Genomic DNA, 15,241 nt, shown 5'->3' on the forward strand with positions numbered 1-15,241 from the left:
GGATAACAGATAAGGTCCCTTCCAGACCAGAAATTCTGTGAAAAAAAATTAGAACAAGTCATATTTCTGCTGACAAGGAGCTTATAATCTAACTGGAAGAAGAGGATATTTGAATATTTAATGCATAACATACCAGAACTTGTGCCACATTCCAAGGTGATAAAGTAAAATGCCAAGCCAAAAGTTATAAACTTGAGGCTGAGATAATAAAATATGTAACTCTACTCACAAATAGTTAATGCAAAGAAAGTTCCTCAAAATAAGAGAAGTTCAGGCTGTCATCAGGAAAAGGGTATGAGTTATGAATATTAATGAATGCATTGATTATAACTGGAGCAGGAGGGAGAATATATTAATTGCGAATTAAAGTCACTTGCTTTTAAGAATGGCTAATATTTTCACTCAATAGAATATTCATATACTAAGATGCCAGCTATTCCTAATATGAAATATTATCACTGTATATAAGGGAAAAATAAAAATGAAGATAAGTCATCATGAAATATGTTATAGGCAAACATACATAGTTCTAGGTTTATGAACAAATCCCAAGACATTACTTTATTACTTTTAATATAACAAATCAGATCTGTTAATTTTAAACATTTGATCATAAATCAAATTCCATATTTCCTAAAAACAATAGTCAGACTCACTAAATGAAATTCTGTTCTAAAAGCAGCTATATGACTTAGTAAACTCTGCTTGATGGCGAACATCTGTCTACTATTTCTATATCTTAAGTTTTATCTTTCATCAAGACAAGGAAAAGCCACTGTGACCACTGATTGGGATTCTATTTAAGAGTTTCACAGAGTCTTGCACCAAGGTATTGGAATGATCATGCACTGTTAAAATCATGCTGATGTTCATGGGTTGTGGTGAGTGCTGGCAAAGGAGGAGGCAGGAGCTCTGAAGGAACTGGAGTTGACAGGTTCCCATTTCCACAGGGAATATAAAGAATGGTGGGTGATGAGCCAAAGATGGGGGTTGGGAGGCATGCAGGGAAACAGGCTGGAGAGATGGTGCTTCTTCTTGAGAAAAGTGGGCAGTTCACCACAAGGAGTCATTGAAGAGAATCAGCTGGTTTGCCTGAATGGATCAAGATTGAGCCAGATCCTCAGAGAAATTTACATGGCAAATATTTCTGAATTTCTAGAGCTTTTCATAAACTCAATAACTCAGAGCCCTCTGATTAATTTCACTCAATCTTCCCAACCATAAATAATCAAGTTCTAGTGGTACCTAAGCTTTACTCCTAAGATTTCTCAGTATATGAAATGGCTTTTCTAATTTTTCATAGGTGGTAGAAATAAATATTTTTCCCATATTGATGTATTTGGGGTTTTTAGGGGGAGGGGGTCATGTACATACATACTATAGATATTTTTTGAAAACACCCTCATTTGAGTACTTATGTGAGTACCTTGTGTCCAGAAATTGGGAACTTCAGTCCAAACTCATTCTTCTCTTTGACTCAAGAAATAGGTTTATTCTTACCATGGTTAATACGAAATCCATGTCATTCTACTTTTATTTATTCAGTTGTAATCAAGGCAAATAGTTTTAATTATGAATTTTCCCCTTTACACATCTAAGTTAAACATTTTTCTAAATTGCTACACAGTCTTCACTTTCAATGACTGCACTGTATTTCATCAGACTTATAGAACATGCATTAGTTAATCTTAGCTTGGCATTGAAAAACTATAAGAAATCTATTTTAATCTATGTCATCTATTCTGATGTGGCATGCAAGGACAGCAAGAGTGATTTGTAAAGTAGACTTGCCAGGTCTCCCCCCACTTTTAGAGCCACCTGGCTTTACTTCCATGGATACCCTTGTTATTTTTTCTGATTCACAAGCCAAATTGAGTCTTTTACCTTTGAGGTTTGCATTCTCACCACTTCTTCCTATCCCCAAAGTTACAACTTAATCTGGATCCATTCTGTAATGCAGGCAGTTGAAACTTAAATAGTTAATGATAAGATTAATACGTGTCTTCACCAATTGAGCACATACCCTTCTTGTTAAAGTCTCAAGTCATCATATGCATAAGGCATAAATAGGTTGGTTTATATCCAGGTAAATAGACTGGTTTAACCAAATCTCCTTCAAATGAATAATGTCCTTCAAAGCAGTTTTTTGGGAGGATGAGGGCATGACACCAACTTTTTCCCTCCTCAATCATTTCATTCCTCTTATCTGAGAAAGAGGTACTGCAACCTGTAATAGTGCATTGTCACATCTTATTCTTCACAAGCAAGACATTAATGCCTTTTCTTGAGCATCCTCTTTATTTGCCTGTCTCTTTGGGGTTATCTGATTTGACCATGAAATCCTCAAAGAGCATGGATATGTTTAGCTTATTTTGGATAGATGTCACCTGCAGGTTTGAGATTGATATCAGTAATTATTCTATGCTAACTCACATGCTCTTCTTTCTTCACTTTTCTATACCATTTCCATTTGTTTGATATACTTATAATAATCTCTGTTGACATGTGAAGGATAGAAGGAAATGCCACTTTAAAGCTTCCTCAGTGCAGATGAAATGATGATAATAATACAGATTTTCTGCACTTTTCTGGAGAAATCAAAGCTCTTCACAGACATTAATTCACTCATCTTTTACAATAGCAGTATTAGAAGTAACTAAGGACAGGTATTATTAGCATTTTCCAAATGGATGCTAAGGTTGCCTGAGGAGTTTTTAGCAAAAGTCATGGAATGTTAGACTGGAAATTTCAGCTCTTCTAGGGTGGCACTGAAGCCCAGCTGCACTGAATAACTTGCCCTATTCTAGAGCCAGGCAGCATCATATTAAGATGAGAACCTTGATCTGAGACTCAGTCCTCATTGCCATATGCAGGCCATAATTTTCACGCTTGTGTAGATGGTGTCAGGCAGGCTAGTATCCAGAGGAGGCAACGTAGAGCCCCAGGCATTGAAGGCGGGAGAGCCCTGGAACTCTCAGTCTCTTTGCATGCACATTTAAATCTTATACTGGCTTTTCATACTGAAAATCTTCAGCTAGATCTACACAGATCATTAATTTTGCCACAAATAATTAATGCAAACAGGTCACATTTTATGGATTTAAGCTGTTCCTTTTTATCTTATAAACTCCATAAACTTTTCTTTTTTCTTAAAGGAGCTTCTGTTATTTCTTTAAGTACAGAAGGGAGCCTGTTCTTAGCAAAGCATGCTATTGACCTACCATATCAGAGAATTCATTTTAACAACAACAAAGTAATAACTATTTTTGTTTGTTTTAGGGAAACTTAAGCACTTGAAAGTACTGATTTTGGGAGACATTTTAAAATTAGTATCATTAGTTTTGATTCTTCTAAGCAGCAACATTTTTCTGGTCTAATTGTTTGTTGGACAGCAGGCTGAGTCATAACCCAGAAAAAGTAAAGAAAGAATAATTGGATATCAGAGCCTTCTAATGTCTTCCAGCCCTAATCCAAGGTCAAGGGAAATATATGACTGCTCAGAGAGATGAGGATAAATGAAGCCACTTTCAAATGGCATCATAAAAGCCCTTCCTTGGATGCCTGAGTTCAAGAAGGGATTCCATGTCAGGTTACATATACAAGGGGTGAGTTACTCAAGTTGGAAAGTCTTCAGCTGATCAGGGCTTAGTGAGATAAACCCCAAAAGGTAAGCATAACTGAGGCTGTTATCAGTGATGTACATGACAATATCTTTTGCTGTTACCCTCTTCCCAGGCATAGGAAGTTCCTGTTCCTGTAGGTAATGCATGTTAGTTTTCAGACCCTCCTGCACTAAGGAGTAATTAAAGGCTGTCCATGGAGAACTTTAATAAGCTGACAAAGAAAGGATTCTTTACCGCATCCTAGGCTGTATTCTCAATGGGTCTAGGAGCTCCTCTGAGAAGATGCAATACTAACATATCACAAGCTAGATAATTTCTCTCAGTTTGGCACACAGTTCTTTCAATTCAGATTTATTTTGAGGCACTGATGCACTGCCATTCAGTGGGCATTTCTTCATGCCTGGCAATGATATTAACTTCAGCTCTCAAGAAAACAAAGGGAACTTTCTTAAGTTCCTAGCCCATTCCCCCTGTCATTCCCCAAAATTGAAATATTTTCAGATTGAAAAGTTTCAAACCTACAGGAAAACTGAGTGAGTGGTACAGCAAAATCTGTTTACCTTCCAAGATTTACTAGCTGTTAACATTTTCCATGTTTGCATTTCTTTTTTATACATAAATATATATACATATATATGTATGTATGTATTTTGCTTTCTGAATCATTCAGAAACAACTTCAAGACATCATACTAAATCCCTGAAGCTCTTCAGCCTGTGTCTCTAGAACATCTGCTCACATGCTGTTCTCTACTGCAAAAAATATAACATTGACACAATGGTAGTATTCAGTGCATGTTCACATTACCACATTGCTCCAGTAATACTCTTTATCAGGTTTTGTAATACGAAATCTACTTTAAAAGTCATGTATTCACTTTAGTTGCCATGTCTGTTTACTCTTTTAATTCAGAAAATCCTTCCCGTTTTTGTCTTCCATGCTACTTACAGTTTTGAGCTGTCCATGCAGCTAATTTGCCCACTGCCCCACATCCTGCATTTGTCGTTTCCCTAGGATTAGACTCAGGTCAAGCACTGTTTTGTCAAAAATTATCACACAAACATAAGTGATGTTGCATTTGTCCCTAGCATCATATCAGATGTACATAATAGGTTGTCCTTTTATTGATGATGCTACCTGGTCATTTGGCTAAAATGCTGTTCACAAAATCTCTCCACTTCTTACTTTGCCTTTGAAATTAAAAAAACAGGTGGAGAGTTGCCCTCAGACCGAGTAAATCTCCTGCTCCCAACAGCATTCTAGCTGGTTAATTAGCGTCCATTGATGGTTCTTGCCTGACCCGGTTACACTGGTGGCTGCAAAATGGTAACTTTCTGTCAGGCCTTCCTTTAGGAGTTGGCATTCCTTCTGTAAAAATGAGATTTCCCTGACCACAACTGCCTTTGGGATTCATTGTAGATCTTTATGTTTAGGTTTTGGCACTAGGCACCTTGTTTGGGCAGGTTCTCTACCATTTGAGTCACATCCTACCTGGGGATTCTTTTCATTGTTCAATATATTGTAATGTAGTTCTCTGAGTATTCTTTTCTATCTCAAATTGCCTGAAATTGTCCTTTACTCTTTTGACATGTGTAAGTCATTCAGCTTTCTCTTGCTTTCTGAAACAAGATGGTTCAGGCTCACCCTGTATTCAGCCTGCCCTCAACTGGGGTTCCTTTTTTTTTTAAAACTGGGATTCTTAATAGCTTTTGATGCAAAGCATGTTCTAGGGAAGCAGTCAACTCATTTGTAAACAGAAAAGAGAGTTATGAATTAAGTTTCTGGCAGTTCAAGAATCAAAGATCAATAAAGGTTTGAAAGTGACAGTGAATATATACTGAAAGGACACAACATGAAGAGAAAAGAGCTGGTTTGTTTTAAGTGGGGACACATAAAATTTTTTCATGGAAATAGGAAATGTATGTTTTCTTTAAGGAATAGCAAGTTGAATAGCATGTCTGGCAAGTAATTAGGAAATAACCAGATGTTAAAGGGCCTTAGGTGCCATGCCAACATGTGTGGGCAGGGCAGGAGGTTATATTTTGCTTTGTTTTGATTTGAACATTACCTTGTCAACAGTTAAGATATAGAGGATTAAGATAGGGAGATAATGATTCAGAGGAGGGGTTACAATTAAAAGATTACCTGCTATAAGTTAATATAGGAATCTACTTTTTATATGCTTTATAGAATATAGTACATATTTTCTTGGTAATTTTAAGTTAGGTTTGTTTAGGTTTTACATTTTCAATTGTCTTTTCTACAGTTTCTGCTAGATACTTTTTCACCCCTTAACCTGACTGACAATGGGCTCAGTCTTTCTTACTGTGGGGCATATGTTTAGCAACCAAATGTTTGTTGATCCAGTTGTGCCATAAATTGCAATCATTTGAAATGATTTGATATCCTTATACCAAGTTTAGTGTTCCCTTTATAATCTGAGACTTATGAACACATATCTGCAAATGAAATGCAAATCAATGTCTGTATAGTTAGACTGAGTATAATCAAACTTTATAATCAATATGGCCCCTGTTTTAACAACCTAGATTTGCACTGTTCAATCAGTATAGTAACCACTTACAATGTGGCTAGTCCAAATTGAGATATCTATCAATGTAAAAATTTATATATGCTGTCAATGGCTTTCAAAGACTTATTATTAAAAAAGTGCAAAATAGATCATTAATTTTTATGTTGGTAATGTGTTAAAATGATAGTATTTGAGATATTTTGGGTTAAAAGTAAAATTTATTATTAGCATTTTATTATTGTTGCTTTTTTAATAAGACCAGTAGAAAATTTTATTATGCATATAGATTGCATTTATATTTGACAGTGTAGATAACTGAAAATATTTCTTCTTTGACAGAGTGTCAAATTTGAATGTTTTAGGATTCCAGTATAAGTATATGAAATAATTTTAATAGTAACCTTTATCACAGTTCATATTATTAAATAAATTTACAATTAATCTAACAATTGGAATTAATGGAATCAATTTAATAATTAACAATAAATTAACAACTTTTAAAATAGAGTCTTTTGCTTCAGTTATATATATATAAAGACCTTTCTTTAAATCTATAGGTGAAAAACTTGTAAAGATCAATATAAATAAACTGAAGGTTAAGTCAGTTTGGTTTGCTTTTTCTGCTAATGAGATTGGAATATTTCCTTAATAGGTAGCCATTTCTCCAAATAGGGTAAAGACCTTCGCAGCATAAATGAGACCTGTAGAGAACACAATGCTTCTATTATGTCTTTAGCAGTCAATGACATCCAGAATGTCTAACTGAACCCCTAAAGGAGAACCTGATATTCCAGGATGGCCAGAAAGCCTAAGATCCATCAAAATGGGCTCATTAACCACTTGTCTGCAGGATATGTAGAGGGTTTCTTTAAGTCTAGAATGAATTTGAAGCTCACTTCTCATCTACTTCTCCACTCCAGCATGCTACTGACAGCTCTGTTTAAAACACCAGCATGAGTTCTCTTCCTAGACCTCACAGAATGGCCTTATCCTCCCATAATCCCATGTTCATGTCACACAGCTTTTATCATCATCACAGCCGTGAATTTAACCTCTCTGGAGTCTCATTTTCATCATCTAAAAATAGAAGCAGAAAGCTGATACACTGAGTACCTGGTGCACTGTAAGGATTCAGATAACGTCTTGGGTGAATGAGAATAATGCCCTTCTCAGGTGTTACCTCTGTACAGCATCTCCCAGGAAAGCTGGATCACACTCTGATTTTTATCAATTTTAGATATGTTTGCATTGCTTATGTGGGAATTTTACTTACTTATTTTTATAAAAGAACAATGTCATTCCACAGATTCCTGGCAAGCCAGACCTGGAGATGGGCCTTTGGTCATGCCTGTGACCCCCATCCAGAAAGGCTTCACTGACACTTGACTGCACAACCCACTCTGGCTTCCAGGAAGGTGGCTCCATTCTCCTCCGTCTATCTCATGCTCCTCTCCTCGTCCTGTGTCTGATTTACATGCTGCTTTCCCTTTTACCAAACGCAGAACCTTGAGGACAGAGATACTTGTCTTTGATCCTTGGTGCCCATCACAGGCCTTTACAGAACACACTCATCTTTTCCTGTCCATGCTGGATTGGTCCCAGACCTCCCCACAAATACCAAAATCTATGGATGCTCAAAGCCCTTCTATAAAATGGCATAGTCATTTGCACATAAACTATGCACATCCTCCCTTACTTTAAGTAATCTCCAGATCACTTATGATACCTAATATAAAGTAAGTGCTATATAAATAGTTATACTATATTGTTCAGGAAATTAAATGAATTAAGACATTTGCTAATTGTTTAAATCATAGCATCTTTTTGTCACTTTTTTTCATTTTATCAACATAATAGAGCGAAAATAAAGAGTGTACAAATTTTTGAGTACTTTTATGTGTTACAATTTTGACCTAATAATTCACACAACTTCTCTATAAAGTAGGTATTATTAAATAACTGAGTTTACTGAGTTAGTTTATGGGAGAGCCAAGGTTTGAACTTGGATCCACCTTATTAACCTTATCATGACAGGGTTTGACTGTTTTGACACAGTGACGCTTTCTCTAAAACACCTGGGCAGAGCAGTCACACAGGTGCAAAGAAATGGATGCTTCCCACCCTTTCCAATGCTTGAAGCATCAGAGGCCTCCCAAGGCACTCCCTCACACTTTTGCCACCAGCTTAAGGGCCACAGCCCACAAGTAGCTTGTGGAGATAGGGTGGGCAGGAAACCAGGAGCAGATGTCCCCACTTACCCCTAGTTGACAAAGAGGTGAACAATTGATTCCTACTAGTTTGCCAGCTTCTACTTTGCAATTCTTGGTCTCCTAGCTTTGGACAAAAGCTGGTTGGTGGACATTGCTGAAAGCAGAGAGGTATTGAGTGCCTTGGTCTCATCCTCACCCTTGGGAAAGTTAAGGTGAAAATTGTAACGTCTATGTTACTATCTCATTTTAAGTTTGCCTACTTCTCTAAAATATAAAACCCAAAAGTTGGTCTATACCTCTATCCCTGAATGTGCCTCCTATTAAATTTTGCTAGAACAAGAACTTAACCATATTCTTCTGAGTACAAACAATTTGTCATCAGCACAACTGGCAATGCCTTCAAACAAGTAAAGAAGACATAGTGTTCATATTCAGATGGAGCAAGCAGTGTTAGATTATGTTTGTCACATGGCATGTGTTGCTTATAATCTCACACATGAATCTATGACTCTTATTCTTATCATAGAGCAGCTGTAGTTAGCTACACTTTGTGGATGGGAAAAGCCTGAGTCTGAGTCTAAATTTTCTATAATTCATCCACACACTGTTCTAGACAAGTTCTCTAGGATTAAAAAAAAAAAAGTACTTTGTTTTTCTCCCATCTGTATCTCTCCCTCTCTCTCTCTCTCTCTCTCTTCTTCTCCCTACCTCCCCAATCCAGCCAGTTTCCCATACATGGTGAGCATCCCTAATCCCTGTTGAAATTATTCTAAGAATGGAGGGGGTGAATTTAACTATGATCTATTGTAAGCACTTTTGTAAATGTCACAGTGTACCCCCAGTACAACAATATAAGGAAAAAAAATCTGAAATGCTCCAAATCCAAAACTTTTTAAGTGCCCACACGCCACCACAAATGGAATATTGCACACCTGATCTCATGTGATATAGCAATCAAAATGTATGCACACTTAAAAATACTGTATCACTGTATAAAATTACTTCCAGCCTGTGTCTATATGGTATACAAAAAACATAAATGAATTTCAGGTTTAGACTTGGGTTCATCACAAGATATCTCATTATAGATATGAAAATATTCCTGTCTGAAATCTGAAGCATTCCTGATCGCAGGCATTTCAAATAAGTGTTACTCAACCTGTACTTCACTTAAAGATTGACCTCAGACATTTGGGATAAGGGTTGTCCAGTCCTAATTCCAAATATTTCCCTCAATTTTTCTTTTTTCTAAAAAAGGCCTTAGGGCTGGAGGTATAGCTCAAGTGGTAGAGTACCTGCTTTGCAAGTGTTGGAGCCCTGAGTTCAAACCCAGTTCCACAAAAAAAAAAAAAAGAAAAAGAAAAAAGGCCTTAATGTTTTATTCAAAAATATGATATCTGAACTTGAAAATATATTTCCAAATAATTGAAATGGCACAATAAATTGAAATTCATGATTTTGTGTTTCAGTTTATTCATTTAAGTTTTTTTATCTTTACTGTATTTTCTATAAAGCTGAAGGTTATCAAATATATTTGTTCCTATACATTAGTTGGAGTTGCATAATAACTGGTCTTTGTGGAACTCTATGAAAAAAAACCACACAGTTAAGTATGGCTAATAGTTGCCTTGTTCAACTCAAATGTTTCTTGCAAAGAAAAGATTATTTCTTCTTTATTTCCAAATTCAGCTATTCCAGTATTTTTTCCATTTGAGAACTAGTTAGGATGCAACTGTGTGTTGAAAAATCAGTATGTACAATGTAGGTATCTAGCCACCGACCCCTGAAGACCTTCGGAAAATCAGAAAGGAATTAATCTAGAACGCTAAACCAGAGAAACAACTTTATGCTCTTATCCTTTAAGCCCAAGTAAAAGCTAGGATTTTAATCTAATTGGTTTCCAGAATCTTAAAACTCATTGTGTCAATTTCAGGTGGGTTATGCATACATGGTTCTTCACAAGGACATTTCCCCTTTAAAGTCAGCAGGCTTACTAAGGCTCCTGCACGGTCTCTATGATTAGCTAAATGGTAGAAAATGTTCAAACTGCTCCCTTATTCCTTCCCTCTTGGCTGTTGAGAAAACCTTGAGCCCCTAAGTCTGGGATGGGACTCAGGAAGCCATTCTGATGCCAGGCAAGACTACCATTCAGAAGGCCAAGGTTCCTTCTCCCACAGAAATGCCAAGTTGGCTCTGTTGTGAATCCCTCGGGGACCACTACCCTAACCCATTGTCCATTTAATAGTGTCTGTATCTCCAGATACTTTACAAACTTGATCTCACAAAGTCCCAAGTTACATAAGAGGCAGGAGCTTCTGCAATGGATTACATGTTAGGAGAATGTTCGCTTGAGGTTCATTCTGCATTCCTATGTAGTTCTGCGTTATCACTTCACGTTTACATTGGTAAAGATATTGACAACTATAAAAATCAAATAACTTTGTTTAATAAATAAATGATATGACTGATTCATACATCATCCTGTAATGCCATTGCTGTGTGTTTAAATTGTTTTCAAGATTTCCTCGGAAAGACAGCAGGCTCCCTCTAGTGGAACTGAGCAATGGAATTGAATTATTTCCTCCCCAGCGGTGCAACTTCATAGGTTTTATTTGAAGGAAATGGGGCCTCTTCTGACTGACACTTTTGGCTGCATGACATTTGTGCATTTTTCTCTTCAAAGTTATCAAAGAAAAATCATATCAGTATTCAAGGGATGTTCATAGGCTAGTAAGAGTTTTGAGTCACATTGGTGAAGTGACAGCTCTAGGGTGAGCAAAGAGAGAAGGCACCATCCCATGCTCAAATCCTGTCTTGTTAGGAAACAGAAATACGTATTTACATGTGTATGTTTATGATATTTATAAACACATAAACTAATTACATAATTCACAATATGTAACTAATTACATAATTCAATCTTTAAGTCTTGTAGTTTGATAATTAAGTAGTCTGAGGGATTATCTCATCTCTTGCCCTCCTTTTACTGCTGAGTTTAAGTGACTCATTGAATAGCCCACATTTGAAAGTCTGCCCCACACTGAGTTCCTGTTAACTTCACAACACAGCACATAAGCCATACTCACTATGACTTTTCTTATGAGAAAAAAATGACCAAAAATCCCTTGCTTGTTCAAGTACTTAGTTTTCTGTCCCCTATCACTTATACTATAAGTTAAAACTGTATCTTATAGGGTTTAGTAACAAAAATGTTAATTCAGAATCATCATGAAAAAAATACTATACTCAGGCAGGAAAAGAAGTAAATGGCAAATTACAGATACAAGTTTTGGTTTTATAAGTAAAAACAAGAAAATTTAATATTAAAAAGGACATATAACCCCAAATAGCATATGACCCAATAACCAATTTCAGAAAGAATGGTTGTAGCAGGTTATAGAAATTTTCAGTTTTAAAAGCCTACACCATTTATTTTACCTATTTCACTTTTAAATATTTTTCTTCAAAGTATGTGCACCTCATTGCTTTTTGGTAACTACTGACAAAGTCAGTGAACACTGGAGAAATTTTGCCTCTCACTAATCTTTTTCTTTTCTTTTTTCTTACAGCAAATGATGTGCTTGGCTTTGGAACATTAGTCAGTACTTCTAACACCTATGCTGGATCTGGTGTTGTGACTGTGGAAACTGACCATCCACTCCTCTGGACCATGGCCATCAAAATCTAATCTACTGACTGTCGTCCATCTCCGTGCCTCTGCCAATGGCTTATTGCTCAGTACAAACAATTCACCTGGGTTTGCAGAAATCTAAATTTCTCCATGGGAAGCCCACTAGTTTTAAAGATGTTGGGGCTGGGGGCTGGGGATGTAGCTCACCTATAGAGTGCTTGCCTAACATGCATGAGCCTTGGGATCGAACCCCAGCACCATAAAAAAAAAAATAAGAAATAGGTTAGTATTTAGATAATCCAGGTAATACTATAAATGACAGATATTGCTTTTACAGTGAGGAAAAAATTATGTGTTATGAAGGTAAGTAATCTTTATTATATTCAGGTGGAAAGCTAAAACGGATCCTTCCTTTATAAAATCCAGTACTGATTATTTTTATTTAATTAACCATTCTATTTATCCTAAGAAATTGTTTTTAACTTTGAAGCTAGAAAAAAGCTCTTATAAGACTCCTCTTAGAGTTTAGCATGCCATTAAATGCCTGACAACAAGGGCTACCTCTTTGTATCCTTAATACTAGATTGCTTTATATAATGTACATTAGTTTTTGCCTTTAGAGAAGAAATTCTTCCAGATTTGTGTATCAGAACTACATCTTTCTGGCCTTGTCTGTTTGACATTATGTTTTAAGACTGAATCAAGAATCATTAACCTAATTGTTAGATTATAGTATGTAGGCTGCAGGTGAAAGATAACATGATAATTCATGATGCCCTACTTACATGTTAAGCCCCAAACTCAAAAGCAATTACACTAAGCTTTAGTGGGGTGACAGTCATCATCATTAATGGTCTAGACTAAAAAAATTGTACAGGAAAAACTTAAACATAAATATTGAATCATTTTTCGCATACCTCAGACTGAAAAGAAATATTGGTTCATAGACCACAGGTTTACTCACATGAGCAGAAAATGAGTCTGTTGGGGATAAATGAACATCAGGTACTGAGAAGCCAAGGCCTGAAGCCTGCTCTTGTTCAGGTCCACCATTTGCCTGAGTTCCCTGGACTCCTTTTCTTAGCTGGAAAATGGAAGGGGTTGCACTGACTGTTTGCCATTCCTTCCTGCTGGCAGTTATAAGGCAGAAATAATACACATGGTTACTGACTTAGCAGCTTAAGCAACTCAGTGCATCAAAATGTATTCATCTTTCTTTCATGAGACCCTCCTTCTGTCTTCTTCCTACCCTTTCCTATTGTTTTTGCTAAATCAAACCTTGCCAAATAAACCATGATTTAAGGAGATCCTGCCCAGCATGTTTTATGTACAGACGATGCCTATGTCACCGTAAAGAATTTGACCAAAATTGTTTTCTCGTTGGTGCTACAACTGTATGAGGCTCAGGTTTTAAATAGAGACTGCAAAGGGATTAGTTGAATAACATGCAGTTCTGAACAGATAATCATTAGATGTCATTTTAGTTATCTTATGCAAATATATGTGATACTGAAACCTAGGTGTCAAAATAAAATTATTTTGTTATCAACATGCATGTCTATGGTTGTTTTTTAAGAAAATAATTCATTTTTATCACCTGTATTTCATTGTGACCAATCTCTCATAATCAGTGTTTCTGAATTTAAAATATTTGATCAAATGATTATTAATAGCTATGTAATTCATAATTGTGATTATGTATTAAAATCTCTCGTCTGATTTCTGAGAGCAATCAGTACTATTAATACTCCCTCCCCTTGGAAATTACTCTCATGTACATGAGTAGGAGTTGTTCATCATCTTTTTGGACCCCTGTCACTCCATCTACACAAATAAAGATTATCTGTTGCACCTGTTTACCTTGTAGAATTTAGAAAAGATGGAGAAGATAAATAACTTGCAAGGATAGGTATACGATGGAGAATAAGAGCCAATAGAGAGACAGAAGTAACTGCTATAATATAGAAAGTGAATTAAACTTGTGGAGGTAGAACTCTGAGGGGTAAAAAGATAGGATCAAAGAGTTGTCAATCATATCATTAGTGCTGAGCGGAAAGGCCACGTTTAGGCCCTTGTGTTCTTCTCAGCACAAATGAAGAGAGCCTGTCCACACCTTCTGTTCACAGCAGAGACAACTGGTAGGAAGCCAGAGGAAAGATCAGTCACATATGGGCTCCTTCAATGATTGGCTCATTGAGCTCAGAACTTCCATTACAGAAACCTGCCCAAGACCTCCAGCTACTGCCCCAAACAGTACCTGAGCCACAGGAAATTAGGAGAAAGGAGGAATGGCTAACATGGCTGTGGCATCCTTAGCCCTTGTTACTCCTTTCTAGTTCACTGGCAGTTGAGACTCAGCTATGTTTCCATTTGCAGTTTCTTAATAACTATGTATGTATTCACTACTAGTAGTATATTCACACCATATAAAGCAATATGTTCATCATTTTAAAATACTATTACCAAAGAATGCCTATCCTATTTACCCTAAAAATCTTACCAATGTTAATAAATGGATATTTATTTATTTTTATCTACTTTTTTGCTGTTCTGGGGTTTGAACTCAGTGTACACCTTGGGCCACTCTACCATCCCTTTGTTGGGATGGGTTTTTTTGAGATAGGGTCTTGCAAAGTATTTGTCCAGGGCTGGCTTTGAACTGCCATCCTCCCGATCTCTGCCTCCTAAGTAGCTAGGATTACAGGAGTGAGTCAGCAATAAATGGATATTTATTTTAAAATGTACACACATATTATTATACTCTATGGATACGTACTTTACTGAAGCTTAGTAAATGGGGGTATTGAGACAGATCCAACACCACCACCTCTAAATCAAACTGAAGTCACTAGATACCCACGGAAGGGATTCTCTTAGAGCATAACCAATTCCTGCAAGACAACTAAGTAATTAGGTATTGGTGTTATTATGTGACCTCTTCCCATTTGTTCAAAGGTAAATTTTCTCCTTTATGTGCCACCCCACTGTAACATTTAAATATGTAACCACCTATTATTATTTTTGTAGTGACAACAGGAGCCTACAGATTCAGATACCATGTGCACCAGAGAACTCTGAGCTTCTGAGGAAGTTCCTCCTGGCTCAGTCCTGTTGAGGTCAGATCCTGACCTTCAGCTTATAGACCTGAAAAAAAGGGACGTGCAAGTTGGGCCCTTCTGGAGCTCCAGAGTAACTCGTGCTCTTGAGTCATTTGACTTCAGTCAGTTTATTCTTTCTGTGGCTC

At 36.6% G+C, this 15,241-nt stretch overlaps 1 protein-coding gene across 2 annotated transcripts in view; it reads left to right on the plus strand.

Annotated features, from left to right (window-relative positions):
- The window catches only part of Tpk1 (thiamin pyrophosphokinase 1), a 300,962-nt gene extending 287,416 nt beyond the window's left edge, over positions 1-13,546 (plus strand). For both annotated transcript variants that reach the window (XM_074061393.1, XM_074061373.1), the window contains one exon: positions 11,936-13,546. In XM_074061393.1, the coding sequence (XP_073917494.1) occupies positions 11,936-12,054 (119 nt within the window). In that variant the 3' untranslated portion in view covers positions 12,055-13,546. The remainder of the gene's footprint in view (positions 1-11,935) is intronic.
- Positions 13,547-15,241: the final 1,695 nt, after the last annotated feature.

This window comes from Castor canadensis, chromosome 2, assembly GCF_047511655.1.
Source record: "Castor canadensis chromosome 2, mCasCan1.hap1v2, whole genome shotgun sequence".
NCBI lineage: Eukaryota > Metazoa > Chordata > Mammalia > Rodentia > Castoridae > Castor > Castor canadensis.